Source organism: Petaurus breviceps, unplaced genomic scaffold (assembly GCF_028583685.1).
Source record: "Petaurus breviceps papuanus isolate PSGF00001 unplaced genomic scaffold, PetGlider_PUasm1.0 90825, whole genome shotgun sequence".
Lineage (NCBI taxonomy): Eukaryota > Metazoa > Chordata > Mammalia > Diprotodontia > Petauridae > Petaurus > Petaurus breviceps.
The window spans coordinates 1,378,158-1,391,686 of record NW_027187353.1 but is presented as its reverse complement, the minus strand read 5'-3'; the positions used below and the strand labels follow the sequence as shown (position 1 = coordinate 1,391,686).

Sequence of the window (13,529 nt, the reverse complement as noted above, 5' to 3'; positions counted from 1 at the left end):
GGAGGGAGGAAGGGAGGGAGGGAGGAAGGAAGGAAGGAAGGAAGGAAGGAAGGAAGGAAGGAAGGAAGGAAGGAAGGAAGGAAGGAAGGAAGGAAGGAAGGAAGGAGTTTAGTTTTGGACATAATGGAATTGAGATGCCTATGAGACAGCCAGCTCAAAGTGTCCAAAAGGTTGGGGACAATTCAAGACTGGAGGTTAAGGGAGATGTCAGGATTGAATAAACAAATCTGCATAGAAATGCATATAAATTATTGTTGAACTCATGGGAGTTGCTAAGATCACCAAGTCAGTCAACAAATATTTATTAAGTGCCTACTATGTGTCAGGCACTGTACAAAGCCCTAGAGATACAATGAGGGGCAAAAAGCAGTCCCTTTCTGCCATAGAACTCATAATCTAATGAGGGAAACAATGAGCAAAAAATATTTCCAGATGACCTACATACAAGATAAATAGGAAATAATTATGAGAGGGAAGGGACTAGAATTAAGAAAGGCTTCTTTTAGAAGATGGAATTTTAGTTGGAATTTAAAGGAAATCATGGGAGCTAAAAGTGAGGAAGGAGAGCATTCTGGATATAAGGGAAGATAAGCAGAGAAAATGCCTGGAGCCAAAAGAGAAAAGAATTCGTGACACAACCTTGGGATATGCCTGCAGTTAATGGGAAACAAAACCCTAAGAGGAAGATATGTAGAAGGAGGAAGCAGTGAGTGGTGTTAAATGTCACAGAGAAGGGAGAATAACTGAGAAAAGACCATTGGGTTTGGCAATGGAGAGATCACAGTAACTTGAGTAGGTTGAATGATGGATGAGAGCTGAAGCTGGAGGGAAGAGGGTTTAGAAGAGAGTGAAGAAGAGAAAAGGGTAGCACCAAATGGAGATGACTTTTTCAGTGACTTTAATCAAGGCAAGGAGAGTTACAGGACAATATTGTGGGGACAGAAGAATCAAGTGCCTGGCAAGCATTTTTTAAGGAGAGGGGAAGAAGACAGTGGTGTTGGTGGAGAGCAGGGAAGGTGCCAGCAGATAGGGAAAGACTGAAAATTAAAGAAGGGAGATTATAATAAGACCAATCTTTTGGAGGAGACAGAAGGGAATGAGATCGAGAGTTCATGTAGGAATTTTAGAAACAATCGAATACAACCCCTTCACTTTACAGAAGAAGCAACTGTGGTTCATCAGAGAGGGAAAGTAGTTTGCCTGAGCTCATACAGGCAGCAAATAGGATTGGAACCCAGGTACTCTGCTGCCGATACATGCATCCCAAGTGGATTTTAGCTGCCCACTCAGCTATCACTCTTATTGGGGTAGACATAGGGAAAACAGTGGATTCCTATTATTTCAGGGAAGATCATTGCCAACCGGACTGTGGACTATGAGGAGGTACATTGGGTCAACTTCACTGTCCAAGCGGCAGACAATGGCTCTCCTCCCAGGGCTGCAGAGATCCCTGTCTACCTGGAGATTGTGGACATCAATGACAACAATCCCATCTTTGATCGGCCCTCCTATCAGGTGGATGATTTGATATCATTAAGGCTGCTGGGAGAGGTGCAGGGTGGGCAGGCAGGCAGGGATAGGCTGCCATCATTCAGCAGGATGAGTGCATTTCTGTATCATAACAAGCCCCTGAGCAAGTCTTTCAAGATAAGGAATTTTGAGGGATTTGTGATATCATGTGGAATGTCACTAGGAGGTCAACCAGTGATTTAATGCAGCCCCTGTCAACTCACCAGACCTTGATCTTGAGGTATCTAGATAGAAAAGCAGATTACAGATTACAGTTCTGGACTAGGAATAAGGAAGACCCAAGTTTGAATCCTACCTCAGACACTTGCTAGTTGTATGGCCCTAGGCAAATCACTTAATCTTAGCCTCAGTTTCCTCATTTGTAAAGTAGGGATAAAAATAGGACCTGACTCACATGGTTGTGACTAGGGTGATATAATGTACCATAAAGTGTATTGAAAATTCTAGTCATAATCATTATTATTTTATTGTTGAGAGTGCCAGCAGGATCTGCCCTTTATTCCCCATTCACCCTCATGCTAGAGATTCTATCAGCCTTGATCTCCCAAGCTTAGAGGGGCAGTGAAGTATTAAGAGCCTTCATTTGCTGATGCCTGGATTCTTTCTCCCTTCTGTCTTCCTACCTGGCCCCAGGAATCTGTGTTTGAGGATGCACCAGTGGGCACAATCATCCTCACTGTCACCGCCACTGACGCTGACTCAGGACCCTTTGCCCTCATAGAATACAGCCTGGGTGATGGAGAAGGCAAATTTGGAATCAACCCCACCACGGTAAATGAGTCAATCAATAAGCATTAATTAAGCACCCAAGTATATACCATGCTAGGCACTAGGGAATTCAAAAAAATAAAATGAAAAATTAATCTGCCCATCATCTCAAGGAACTTATGAAATGGGGGAGAGGGCAGGGAGTGGTTAATGCATGGGAGAGAATTAGGGGTAAGAAGGGAAAAGAGAAATGGCTAAGGATGCCAAGACCATAGGCTCGAAAAACTTCTAGAGGTTAATGCATCCATCTCCATTCCTCTGGGCTCAACACTTCCAGATTTGTGGAGATTTGATTTCCCAGTGTAGCCAATTTTGTAGCAACCTTCAGCCATCCCTGAGCTAGCATCATGATTTGATGGAAAGATCACTGGACTAGGAAATATGGGTTCAAGTCCCAGGTCAGCCACTAACAAACTGTTTGGGCAAGTTATTTTTCCTCTCTGTGCTTCAGTTCCCTCCTCTGTAAAATGGGTGCAGGAAGCACAATGACCTCTAAGGTTCCTTCCAGCTCTAAATCTATGAAGGCTATTGTACCAGCCAGTGATGCTAATTTTATCATTCTTAGAATTTATGAAAATCTCTTGGTTTAAACCAATTTCTTTTCCATCTGTCTCAGTGGACAAGCAGGACAGTCAGTTGTCATTCTGTTTATAATAACCCCTTATAGCCATTAAGAGATTTATGAATAATTCTTCCTACATTAAAGAAACTCAATTCGCTCATTTGCTGACCCTATACTTGGTAGAGTATGGGAAACTCCATTCCCTCTTAAATCAGTCACTAAGTAAATATTTGTTTCTATAGAAAGAGAGTGTGGTAAAGTATCTAGATAGTTGGCCTTGGTATGAGGAAGAACTAGGTTTAAGTCTCACCTCTGATACATACTGGCTGTATTGACTCAGTGATTTAGGAAACTCTCTAGGGCAGGGGTTATTAACCTGCTGTTCTTACCAGCTTATGATTGAAACTAAGAGTATATTGATCTTGCCAGGCTTACAAATTGAACGCAAACCTCTCCCACTTTTTCCAGTGGTTATAAATTAGCTCTAAGCCCCCAAATCATCATTCAGTGACCTGTCTGTGAACAAGGAATACTTTCTCCCCTTCCTATATACATATAACCAATAAGTAAAATACAATCTCTCCGTTTTGTTGGCTAACATTAATTATATTAGCTAAAGGCTTAGAAATTAAGATGTGCAGGGCGGCTAAGTGGCACAGTGTAGCAGCAAGCACCCCAAGCATGCTCAGGGTGGCTGCCCATACAGGTTCTTGGATCTGCTTTGTTAAAGGAAAGCAACTCAAAATGGGTTAACAAGCTTACTTTAATCAGTCAGACATATATCGTTTACCTTGTTCAGGAGAAAAGGTCAGCACCCCGAACTTCAAAGTATACAGGCAGAATTATCAAGACAGAAACAGATCAAGTAGACAGATTTCCAAACTGTCCAACCATTACATCCATACCCAGTCAACATCTGGGTTTCCACATCTGGGTTTTTCAAAGCCGGGGGGGCCCTGGACAACGGCTTCCCAGAATACAGATCAAATCACAGAACACTTCTCAAAGTGAGCCCCCAAAACAAAGCTACACATCAGGGCTTATATAGCCTTCTCCTGGCTCAGAGAATGTAACAACCTTTTGGACCCACTGGCCAATCAAAAAGTATCTACTGAAAAACAAGCCTCCCACCCCAGGCTTCAGGTGCACTTTAGCCTAGGGGCAGGGAAGATCTTCCAAGTTTGCATTCCCATTACACACAGTGAGTAAAGTGCCAGCCCTGGAGTCAGGAGGTCCTGAGTTTGGTTCCAGCCTCAGAGAGTTAACACCCATACAAAAAAACTAGCCATGTCACCTTGGGCAAGTTACTTAACCCCAATTGCCCTCCAAAAGGCAAAAAAAAAAAAAAATAAGATGTGCATTTAAAAACAAAGTCTAACTTTCCCCCACCCAGAAATAAGCAACAAGGCTAAACCATGTGAGCTAACAATCACAAAAACATTCAGCACCAACCTGAAGAAAGAGGTGAGGAAAGAATGCACTAGTTTCTCATGGAACAATCACTAACAGTATGAGGTGATGTCCCCAAAAGGTACAGACAGTAAAAAATACAGAATATGAGAGGTGGCAGAAGTCACCTTACCTCATTTAGAGGACCAAAGTTCAGCAAGGCTAAGTCTCCTTCCACAGATATCACCCAGTAAGATAACAGCCAGCTTCTCCCACCTCCTTTGGGAGCAGCTAGCTATCACCTAATCTCTTTGTTACTGCACTCCCGAGTGCAGGCCTTAGACTGGCTAGGGCTGGGCAAGGAGAACAGAGACTGAAGTCATCCCCTCTTGCTCTTCTAGGGAGACATCTATGTGCTGTCTTCTCTGGACCGAGAGACAAAGGCTCATTACATCCTTACAGCTTTGGCCAAGGACAACCCTGGGGACATACCCAGCAACCGCAGGGAGAATTCAGTTCAGGTGAGGAATATGGCTCTAAGGGATATTAAGAAGAAAGAAGTAGGGGATGGGTTAACAAGGTGATGATCTTGGAAGGATACAGGATCAGTAGGAATGAGGACCAGCTGTCACTGCAGGAAGATACTTCCAGGAAATAGACTTCCAGGTGTGTAAAACAAGCCCCATCTTCCTACTACCATGCTAACATCCCCACTCCTGCTTCACATTCATTCACTCAATCAATAAACTTGGTGCAAAAAATTAAGCACCCATGTGCTAGGCACTGTGCTAAGCATTTGGCTGAGGGGCTCCGGATGGCACAGAAGTGAGAGTATAGGAGTGTGGGATTTTCTGATATCAGACTTGGGTGAGAAGTGTAGTTTTTCATGGAAATTTTTGGCCCCTTCAAAGCCACCCTCCTCTCAAAGCCACTCTAAGTGGGATGTTTTAGCTGTCAGGTAAAAAGGGCTTAGACCCTTCCTACTTCAAGAATCTGGTTCCCATCCCCCCAAGCTGGACACTTTCTCCATCAACACATTTGGTGACATTTGTGGACAGCTTTTGAGAATTTGCCACCAGCCTGGTGGCATGGCAATGAGTCCCTACAAACTTATCTAGGTCGGTCACCAGACAACAGACACATGGTACATCTCCATCCCTGTATTCCAAGCCTTTTCCCTTTGCTTGCTTAGCCTTAGCCTTTGAAACTCCAGGGTTACCTCCGTGAGGCATCAGAGAAAGCCTTTAGTGGAGACTGAATCATTACTGATGGGTCATCCAAGGTCAAGGACAGTATAACTAAGGGTCAAGAACAGGGAGCAGTCTGCAGCAGGTCACCAGACCAAATGGTCTGAGATTAAAATCATGGGGCAAACACTCTATAAATAGGACCCCAAGTCAAGACCATCAACTATAGTTATGTACAGATCTAAATATCTAAATAAAGATATATGGGGGGGGGGGGAGGCAGCTAGGTGGCGCAGTGAAGAAAGCACCAGCCCTGGAGTTGGGAGGACCTGAATTAGGATCTGGCCTCAGACACTTAACAGTTATTAGCTGTGTGACCTTGGGCAAGTCACTTAACCCCAATTGCCCTGCCGTTCCCCCTCCAAAAAAAAAGCAAAAATTTTTTTAAAAAGATATATGTCTAAGGTCAGAAACATCTTAAATCAGGAGGAATTGAGAGTGTCACAGAGTTAGGGTTTACAAGGTAAGGTCCTGTCCATAAACAAAGATTAAGACCCTACCCTAAGGAATTCATTGGTGTCCCCTCCTTCATCTGAAGCTGCCTCACACTTATGTCCAAATACCCAAAGGGTCATGACCTTTTATCTTTCATCTATGGAGGAAATGACTTTTGTGCTCATCAAACACACCCCCACACACAAAAACACTAGGTGGTGATACAAGTGCTGGATGTCAATGACTGCCGACCTCAGTTCTCCAAGCCCCAGTTCAGCACCAGTGTTTATGAGAATGAACCTGCCGGGACTTCAGTCATCACCATGATGGCCACTGACCAGGATGAAGGAGAAAATGGAGAACTGGCTTATTCCATTGAAGGCCCTGGTGTAGGTGAGTGGCCTTATCAGGAGGCTTAGAGAAAAGTTGGGTAGAGACTATGGAAGCTGTGGCCCTCCCACCTGGACACTAGGCTTATCCACCTACCTGTTCTTAGGTGACCATGGGTTGGTTCTTCCCCACTTAGCTTCAATTTCCTCAGTAGGGAACTTTAGCCAGCATGCCTCAGGAGTTAAGTAAGGGATATGATACCATCTACATGTTACCATAACAACAGGTGATGGTTGAAAGACCCAGGGAATGGGTGATGTGGAATAAGTGAGAAACAGGGTGGGTGGCAGCCCCTCCATTGGGATGTCCCCAGTGGAGCTAAGGGAAAAATGGGAACTGGGAGGAGAAATGACTTAGAGGGGACATGATCGATACTTTGAGAATTTGGGAACTTGTCATATAAGAAAGTAATTAGACTTTTCTATTTGACCCCAGAAGGCAGAACTTGGAATGATGGGGTCAAAGTCTCAGAGGTAGATTTCAAATCAATGGAAGGAAAAACTTTCTAACAAATATTATCCCAAAGTAGAATGGATTGCCCTGGGAGGTAGTGGGCTCCCCATTACTGGAGCTCTTCAAACAAAATCTAGAAAAAAAACATGTCAGATATGTGGTAGACAAGACTATTATACAAGTACATACTGATATCTTTCATCTTTGAAATTCTGTGAGTCATGGAATGGTTGCTAAAACAACACTCTGCCCCAACAGAGGCATTCCAAATCGACAAGGATTCAGGTCTGGTAACAACCCGGCGGCCACTGCAGTCTTATGAGAGGTTCAACCTGACAGTGGTAGCTACAGACGGTGGGCAGCCCCCACTCTGGGGCACCACTATGCTCTACGTGGAAGTCATTGATGTCAACGACAACCGACCAGTTTTCGTCCGTCCACCTAATGGCACCATCCTCCACATCTTGGAGGTATGACATGTATCCCCCCAGGTCACCCCCAACTCTACCTCTGATCTAGAGGAGGGGGACTTCCTAGAGGGTACAAAGTATAGTTACCATGGCAACTTATTTCCCCCTCCTCAACAACATTTGGCTTAATTACTTCTTATATTATTTTCACATCATGAATTTACAAAGTGGATTTGAGGGTACTGCTGACTACCCCAACTTACTACTTGTCCTAGGCACCAAAATTACTAGTTTTCACTCTGGACATGGACTGTCCATATTCTCATCTCTACTCCCAACACAATTACCCTCTAGTGAGCTTAAGCCCTGTTCCAAAAGTGAGAAAGGATGGTGATTGGCACTTCCTCAACTTCCCATCCTGAAGCAGACCTCTGAGATATCAGGACAGTAGCAACCATTAAGTCAAACAGAAATCTTATAGGACTCTGGGGGGTTCCAAGGTCATACCTATCATGGGCTGCCATAGAAGACCATGAGACACTCAAACAGGGAAGAAAATAAGGTTCCCTGTAGATTTTCTGGGTATCTCACCATGCTCCCTATATTCCTAACTTTGCCAAAACTTCCCAAATCTATGTGGTCTCAGAGACTGTGAGGAGAGAGGAGAGACACAGTTCCTGCACTTTGGAGCAAGTTAAAAGGTTGATTTTTTCCCCCAAAGTGCAGAGGAAGGGTAAGTTCCTGAGCACAGACACAAGGTGGCACAGAGATCCTTCAAACAACTCCTCCCACCCATGATATCCTTCTAGGAATTGGAATTCTCTCTGAGGATTTCAGGAGATTCAAATAATCTGAGAAAGAACTGGTAAACTTCCCTGTGCTCTAACAGGAAATCCCTCTTCAATCAAATGTTTATGAGGTCTACGCCACAGATAAGGATGAAGGGCTCAATGGGGCTGTTCGCTACAGTTTCCTGAAGACGGCGGGGAACCGAGACTGGGAGTATTTCACAATTGATCCCATCAGTGGACTTATCCAAACTGCCAAGCGTCTTGACAGAGAGCAGCAGGCTGTGTACAGTGTAAGGGTCCTCTGGTTGTCATGAACAGCCATGAAGATCTAGGTTTAAATCCTGTTTTTGATACATAACTGCCTACATAACTCCTAGCAAATCACTTAGCCTCTTGGCGTAGTAAGCAACTCTGAATTGCAAAGAGAGTGCCAACCAGTTTTGGTAGAGGGAGTTTTCTCACCTGGAAGTTCCCGGTGCCAATGAAATCACAGATTCAGTCCCTAACCATACTGCCCTGAGGGCATTGGGGAAAATGTCCAGTTGCCAGTTTTCACTGAAGGTGGGAAGAGGGAGGGTAGAAAATAAGGAATAAGGAAAGCCATCTCTGGGTTTTCTACCACCTAGGATAGCATATCCCAAACCACAGCTGTGAAACCTAATGGCCTGAGACCTGTGAAAGGGAGCTCCATGGGAATGTTTCAATTCTAGAAATATGATTCCCTCAAACATATTCAACATGAAACAGCATCAGTATCCTCCACCAAAGTCCTCCTCATGTGCCTCCCTGTGCCAATGAGAAGAGCCTGGGCTCCCAGGGGCTGTACCTGTGGTACACAAGCTCTTGTCCTCAAACATGGCTTGATGATGCTACTTTCCAAGGGCCATCCCACCTGATGGCATCACCAGAAGGCTAGCCAGCAGGTGATGGCCACTCAACAAGGGCAAGGGCAGATTGAATGGACATAGGTATGGGGAAAGGTACCCCACCAATGACATCTCTGACCCTGAAAGTGAATAACCGAAACCCTCAGCACATGTAAACTAATTTCTTCTACATTACCTCTATTTTGCTTTATGTTTCCTCATAATACCTTTATCTGAAGAGTATCAATTGCCCCCCAGGTCACCCCTAGATTGTCATTCATGGGGTCTATCAATATATTTCAAGTCCAGAAGCATTCTGCAGCCCAGTAAATTGGGAAATGTTAGCCTAGGGACATCTAACTGGACAGCACCAATCCCTGATGACCCCATACTTTGTGGTTTCATCCAGCACCTACAATAGTATAACCCCAGGTTCTAGCCTGGTGCAGGAGAGACCTTTTTCTTGCTTCTGGTTTTAAAAAAGGACACACACTGTTCTAGGTCCTCTTCAGGGACACCTTCCTGGAGAGAGATAAGTGGCTTTGAGAAGCCTCAGACATGTAGGGGAGCTGCTGCCTCAATATATCCCAGACTGCCAATTTGCCTCCCAAAAGACTTTCAGGGGTTTCCCCTGGGATAAGATTAGAGACTCTCCAATTGGGAGTGAGATATCTCAGCTCTGTCTACTGCTTCCCAAAGTCTCTCTCCATGAGTCTTTCCCTGGAGAGGGGCCTCTCCTGAAGCCGAAATCAAGGGTCTTTCCTCTCCCAAGCCCTTACCCCTCATGCAGACACACAGCATTTCCATTAATAAGGAGAGTCTTAGACAAATGCACCAGACTTGATCCCTGGTTTATAAGTGATTGGAAGCTTTCCCACCCGAAGTCTAAGATCCCCTGCATTCTCCCCAGCCCCATCTAAGGACTTCTTGGTTTTCTGGGGAACCCAAGGGGCCTCCCTCTAACCTCAATTCCTCCCTCCAGCTGATCCTGGTGGCCAGCGACTTGGGCCAGCCAGTGCCCTACGAGACCATGCAACCACTCCAAGTGGCATTGGATGACATTGATGACAATGAGCCCATCTTCGTGAGACCCCCAGTGAGCCTAAAGCCTTCTCCCCCCACTTCTTCTCCCCTGCTTCAAGCTGGGCTCAGGCTGGGTAGTAGGAAGCTGGCCTACGATCTTCCCCCTGTTCCCTGTAGCGGTGGTGTGAGCAGAGGAACACTCCTACCTCCTCTCTCCCCTCTGCTCTCCTCCCCTCTCCGATACACATACACAGGGTTTGCAATCCATCTCAGTCAGAGAAACCAGCTCCCCCCACCCCAACCTAAAGGAAATCAGACAATGAGACTGAAGTCCATGTTGACTATGCTGGTCCTTTTTCTGTCTCTTCCTTTTGAGCGTGCATGTCTGTGTGTCATGTGTGTATACTTGGATGTCATGCATGTGTTAGCATGTATATGCACATACATTCGTGCACATGTGTGCCTGCTTGGTCTCGATGTGCATCCATGTATTCTACTCTCTTACATCCTTTTCTGAGGACAGATATGGCATTTAATGACCACATCCTGTGTCCAAACTAGTAATTAGAATCACCATGTTCTCATGGTCTAGCCCTTCTGTGCAGAAAGCCATTCTCCTTGTGTCCCTCCCAGCATCTGACCCACTGTCCTTCCCAGGGGGCTCTGTCCACTCCCAGCCCAGGGAGGCCTGGCCACTGGCCCATCCCTAACACCTGTGACTGCTCTCCTGGTCCTGCAGAAAGGCAGCCCCCAGTACCAGCTACTCTCTGTGCCTGAGCACTCCCAGCCTGGCACCCTTGTGGGTAATGTGACAGGAGCCGTGGATGCAGACGAGGGTCCCAATGCTATTGTTTACTATTTCATTGCAGGTAAGGAAGGCAGTAAGGCTGGGGCTAGGGCTGGATTGAGCCTGGGATAGGGCCTCTGCTGGACCCTCCATTTCCCCTCCTCCATCCACTGAATCTCGTGCTCTCTCCCCAAGCTGGCAATGAGGAAGAAAACTTCCTGCTGAAGAAAGATGGAAGACTCTTGGTGATACGGGATCTGGACCGTGAACGAGAAGCCCTCTTCTCCATTATTGTCAAGGCCTCGAGCAATCGGAGCTGGACGCTCCCCCAAGGTCCAGGGGCTTCGCAGGCCCTTGACCTCACATCTGACCTGACGCTCCAGGAAGTGCGAATTGTCATAGAGGACATCAATGACCAGCCTCCACGCTTTACGAAGTCGGAGTATACCGCAGGTGACACAACGGGGCAGTCTGGGGGCACTGGGCTGGGGGGGAGGTGAAGAGGGCCCATCTCAGCTACCCTTCTCCAGCCAGGCTTTTCTATCTCCCAAAGCCCAACTCACAAGGGTAGTAATTGTGATGAGGCTGAAACGTCCTATCTCTGGCTGACTAGGGCTGCCCTAAGGAGAAAGTCCATGAGCTGAGTGTCGGGGCAGTCTTGTCTTTGGTGTTCACCTAAAGGACGGGGATGTGTGCTGCTTTCTGTCCTATAAGGGACAGGCAATGGAAACACCGGTGGCTCAATGGGTATTTGGAAGTCTAAGAAGAAAGGCAGCCACTACCATGGGAATACTGAAGGAATGTGGGGTCAGAGTATACCCCAAACCTATCTATTCCTTCCCAACTCACTGATGGTTTCCCATAGGAGTGGCCACTGATGCGAAAGTGGGATCAGAGCTCATCCAGGTGCTGGCCACAGATGATGACATTGGCAATAACAGCCTGGTATTCTACAGCATCCTGGCCATTCACTATTTCCGGGAGCATTCCAATGACTCAGAAGATGTGGGCCAGGTCTTTACCATGGGTAAGAGCCAAACTGTTCTGAGTAAAGGTGGGAGGAAGAGAGGGCTCCAGACCCATCTCAGGGAAGAGAAATCTCCCCCACCAGCCCTCAGGCCTCTCACTCAGAGCCCCACAGGCATTCAGCCTAGCCTTAGATAGGATAAAGGAGGGGAAGTCAGTCACCCCAGAGCTCTCCAGGGAATTCTAGCTATGGAGCTAGAGAAAGGAGTGGGATGGGACTCGGAGGGCGTACATATGTGTGTGTTAGTGTGTGTATGCGCGTGTGTGTGTCTCTCCTTGAATGCATAATAGCTGACACTCATATAACATTGTAAGATTTACAGATTACATTGCTTCATTGTCTCATTGTATCCTCACTGATTCTAATGAAATAAGGTATGCAATGTATAGTGTATGTTTGTGAGGTAAGTGCCATAGGTATTACTATACCCATTTTACAGAGGAGGAAACAGACTCAGGAAAGTTAAGTGACCTCCCTAAAAATCACAGCAGCTCGTGAGGGTGGGAGGTAAGATTCAAACCCAGGCCTTTCTTGACTCTAAACTCAATCTTCTTTCCCCTGTGCATGTGTGTGCACATGTTATTTAGAGAGCCAAAAGTAAATAATTGGATTTTTAATATCTCTCAGAAACCCATATGTGTGCATACATCTGGGTAGGCTCAAGGATGTGTGTGTGTGTGTGTGTGTGTGTGTGTGTGTGTGTGTGTGTGTGTGTGTGAATTGTGACTGTATCCTGAGTGTGCATATGTTAGCCACCAGGTGGAGATGGTGAGTAAGGCAACCTGAGTTCTCAGTCACCTCGGGAGTCAGAGGACCTGTATGAGCACCCGGACAATTTGTTCTGGCCCCTTCACCCCTTTCCCCTGGAGGGAACTTTCAGCACATATTTTTGGGCTTTCTAAATACTCCCACTGCTCCCCCTAAACTGAACAATTTTTTTTTTAATTAAAAACAAAACCCCCATAAACAAGTCTAAAAAAAAGATCATTTCCATATTGGCCATGTTCACAAGCACCTGGAGCCAAGGCAGCTCCCTGGGACTTATGGTTTATCATTGTAGGGATCAGAGCTCTGACGTCTTTCAAATTTATTTTTCTTTATAACGTTCACATTGTAGAAATTGCTCTCCTGATTCTGCTCACATCACTACATCAATTCATAGAGGTCTTCCCAATTTCCTCTGAAATTATTCATTTCATAATTCCTTATGGCATAATAATGTCAAACTATATTCACATGCCATAATTTATTTAGCTATTCCCAAATAGTGGACATTCCCATAGTTTCCAGTTTGGGAGTTCTGTGCAAATATCAACTCATCTTTTAATCATGCTGTGACTTTCCCTTTCAGAGCAACTCACTCCCTCTCCCTTTGTAGAGAAATGGCACTGTGGGGATATCCCAGCAAATGGAAGGAAAGTGCCTTCCCTGTGCCCACTCACAGCCTAGGTTCATGCTTTCAACTAGGGATATCTGGATTTAGGGATTCTTTGCCAGGCTTGTTAACAGTCCACTTTATCCTAATGGCTCTAACCAGCAAGAAGACATTCTCTCTCTGTCTCTGTCTCTCTCTCTCTCACTGTGTGTGTGTGTGTGTGTGTGTGTGTCTCTGTCTCTGTCTCTCTCTCTCTGTCTCTGTCTCTGTGTCTCTCTGTCTCTTTCTCTCCCTCTCTCTCTCTGTCTCTCTGTCTCTCTGTCTCTCTCTCTCTGTCTCTCTCTCTCAGTCTCTCTTGGTCTCTCTCCCCTCTCCTCTTCCTCTTTAGTCCCTCTCCTCTCTCTCCTCTCTCTCCCTCTCTCTTTTCTCCCTTCTCTCTCTCTCTCTCTCTCTCTCTCTCTCTCTCTCTCTCTCTC

The 13,529-nt window shown here is 45.8% G+C and overlaps 1 protein-coding gene across 1 annotated transcript in view; it reads left to right on the top strand.

The window, feature by feature from the left end:
- CDH23 (cadherin related 23) overlaps positions 1 to 13,529 on the top strand; it is a 620,897-nt gene that overhangs the window by 599,807 nt on the left and 7,561 nt on the right. Inside the window, exons 50-59 of the mRNA XM_069071099.1 lie at positions 1,346 to 1,515; positions 2,164 to 2,301; positions 4,651 to 4,770; positions 6,147 to 6,324; positions 7,033 to 7,244; positions 8,074 to 8,265; positions 9,824 to 9,937; positions 10,604 to 10,733; positions 10,847 to 11,104; positions 11,517 to 11,678. Of these exons, the coding sequence (XP_068927200.1) occupies positions 1,346 to 1,515; positions 2,164 to 2,301; positions 4,651 to 4,770; positions 6,147 to 6,324; positions 7,033 to 7,244; positions 8,074 to 8,265; positions 9,824 to 9,937; positions 10,604 to 10,733; positions 10,847 to 11,104; positions 11,517 to 11,678 (1,674 nt within the window). The remainder of the gene's footprint in view (positions 1 to 1,345; positions 1,516 to 2,163; positions 2,302 to 4,650; positions 4,771 to 6,146; positions 6,325 to 7,032; positions 7,245 to 8,073; positions 8,266 to 9,823; positions 9,938 to 10,603; positions 10,734 to 10,846; positions 11,105 to 11,516; positions 11,679 to 13,529) is intronic.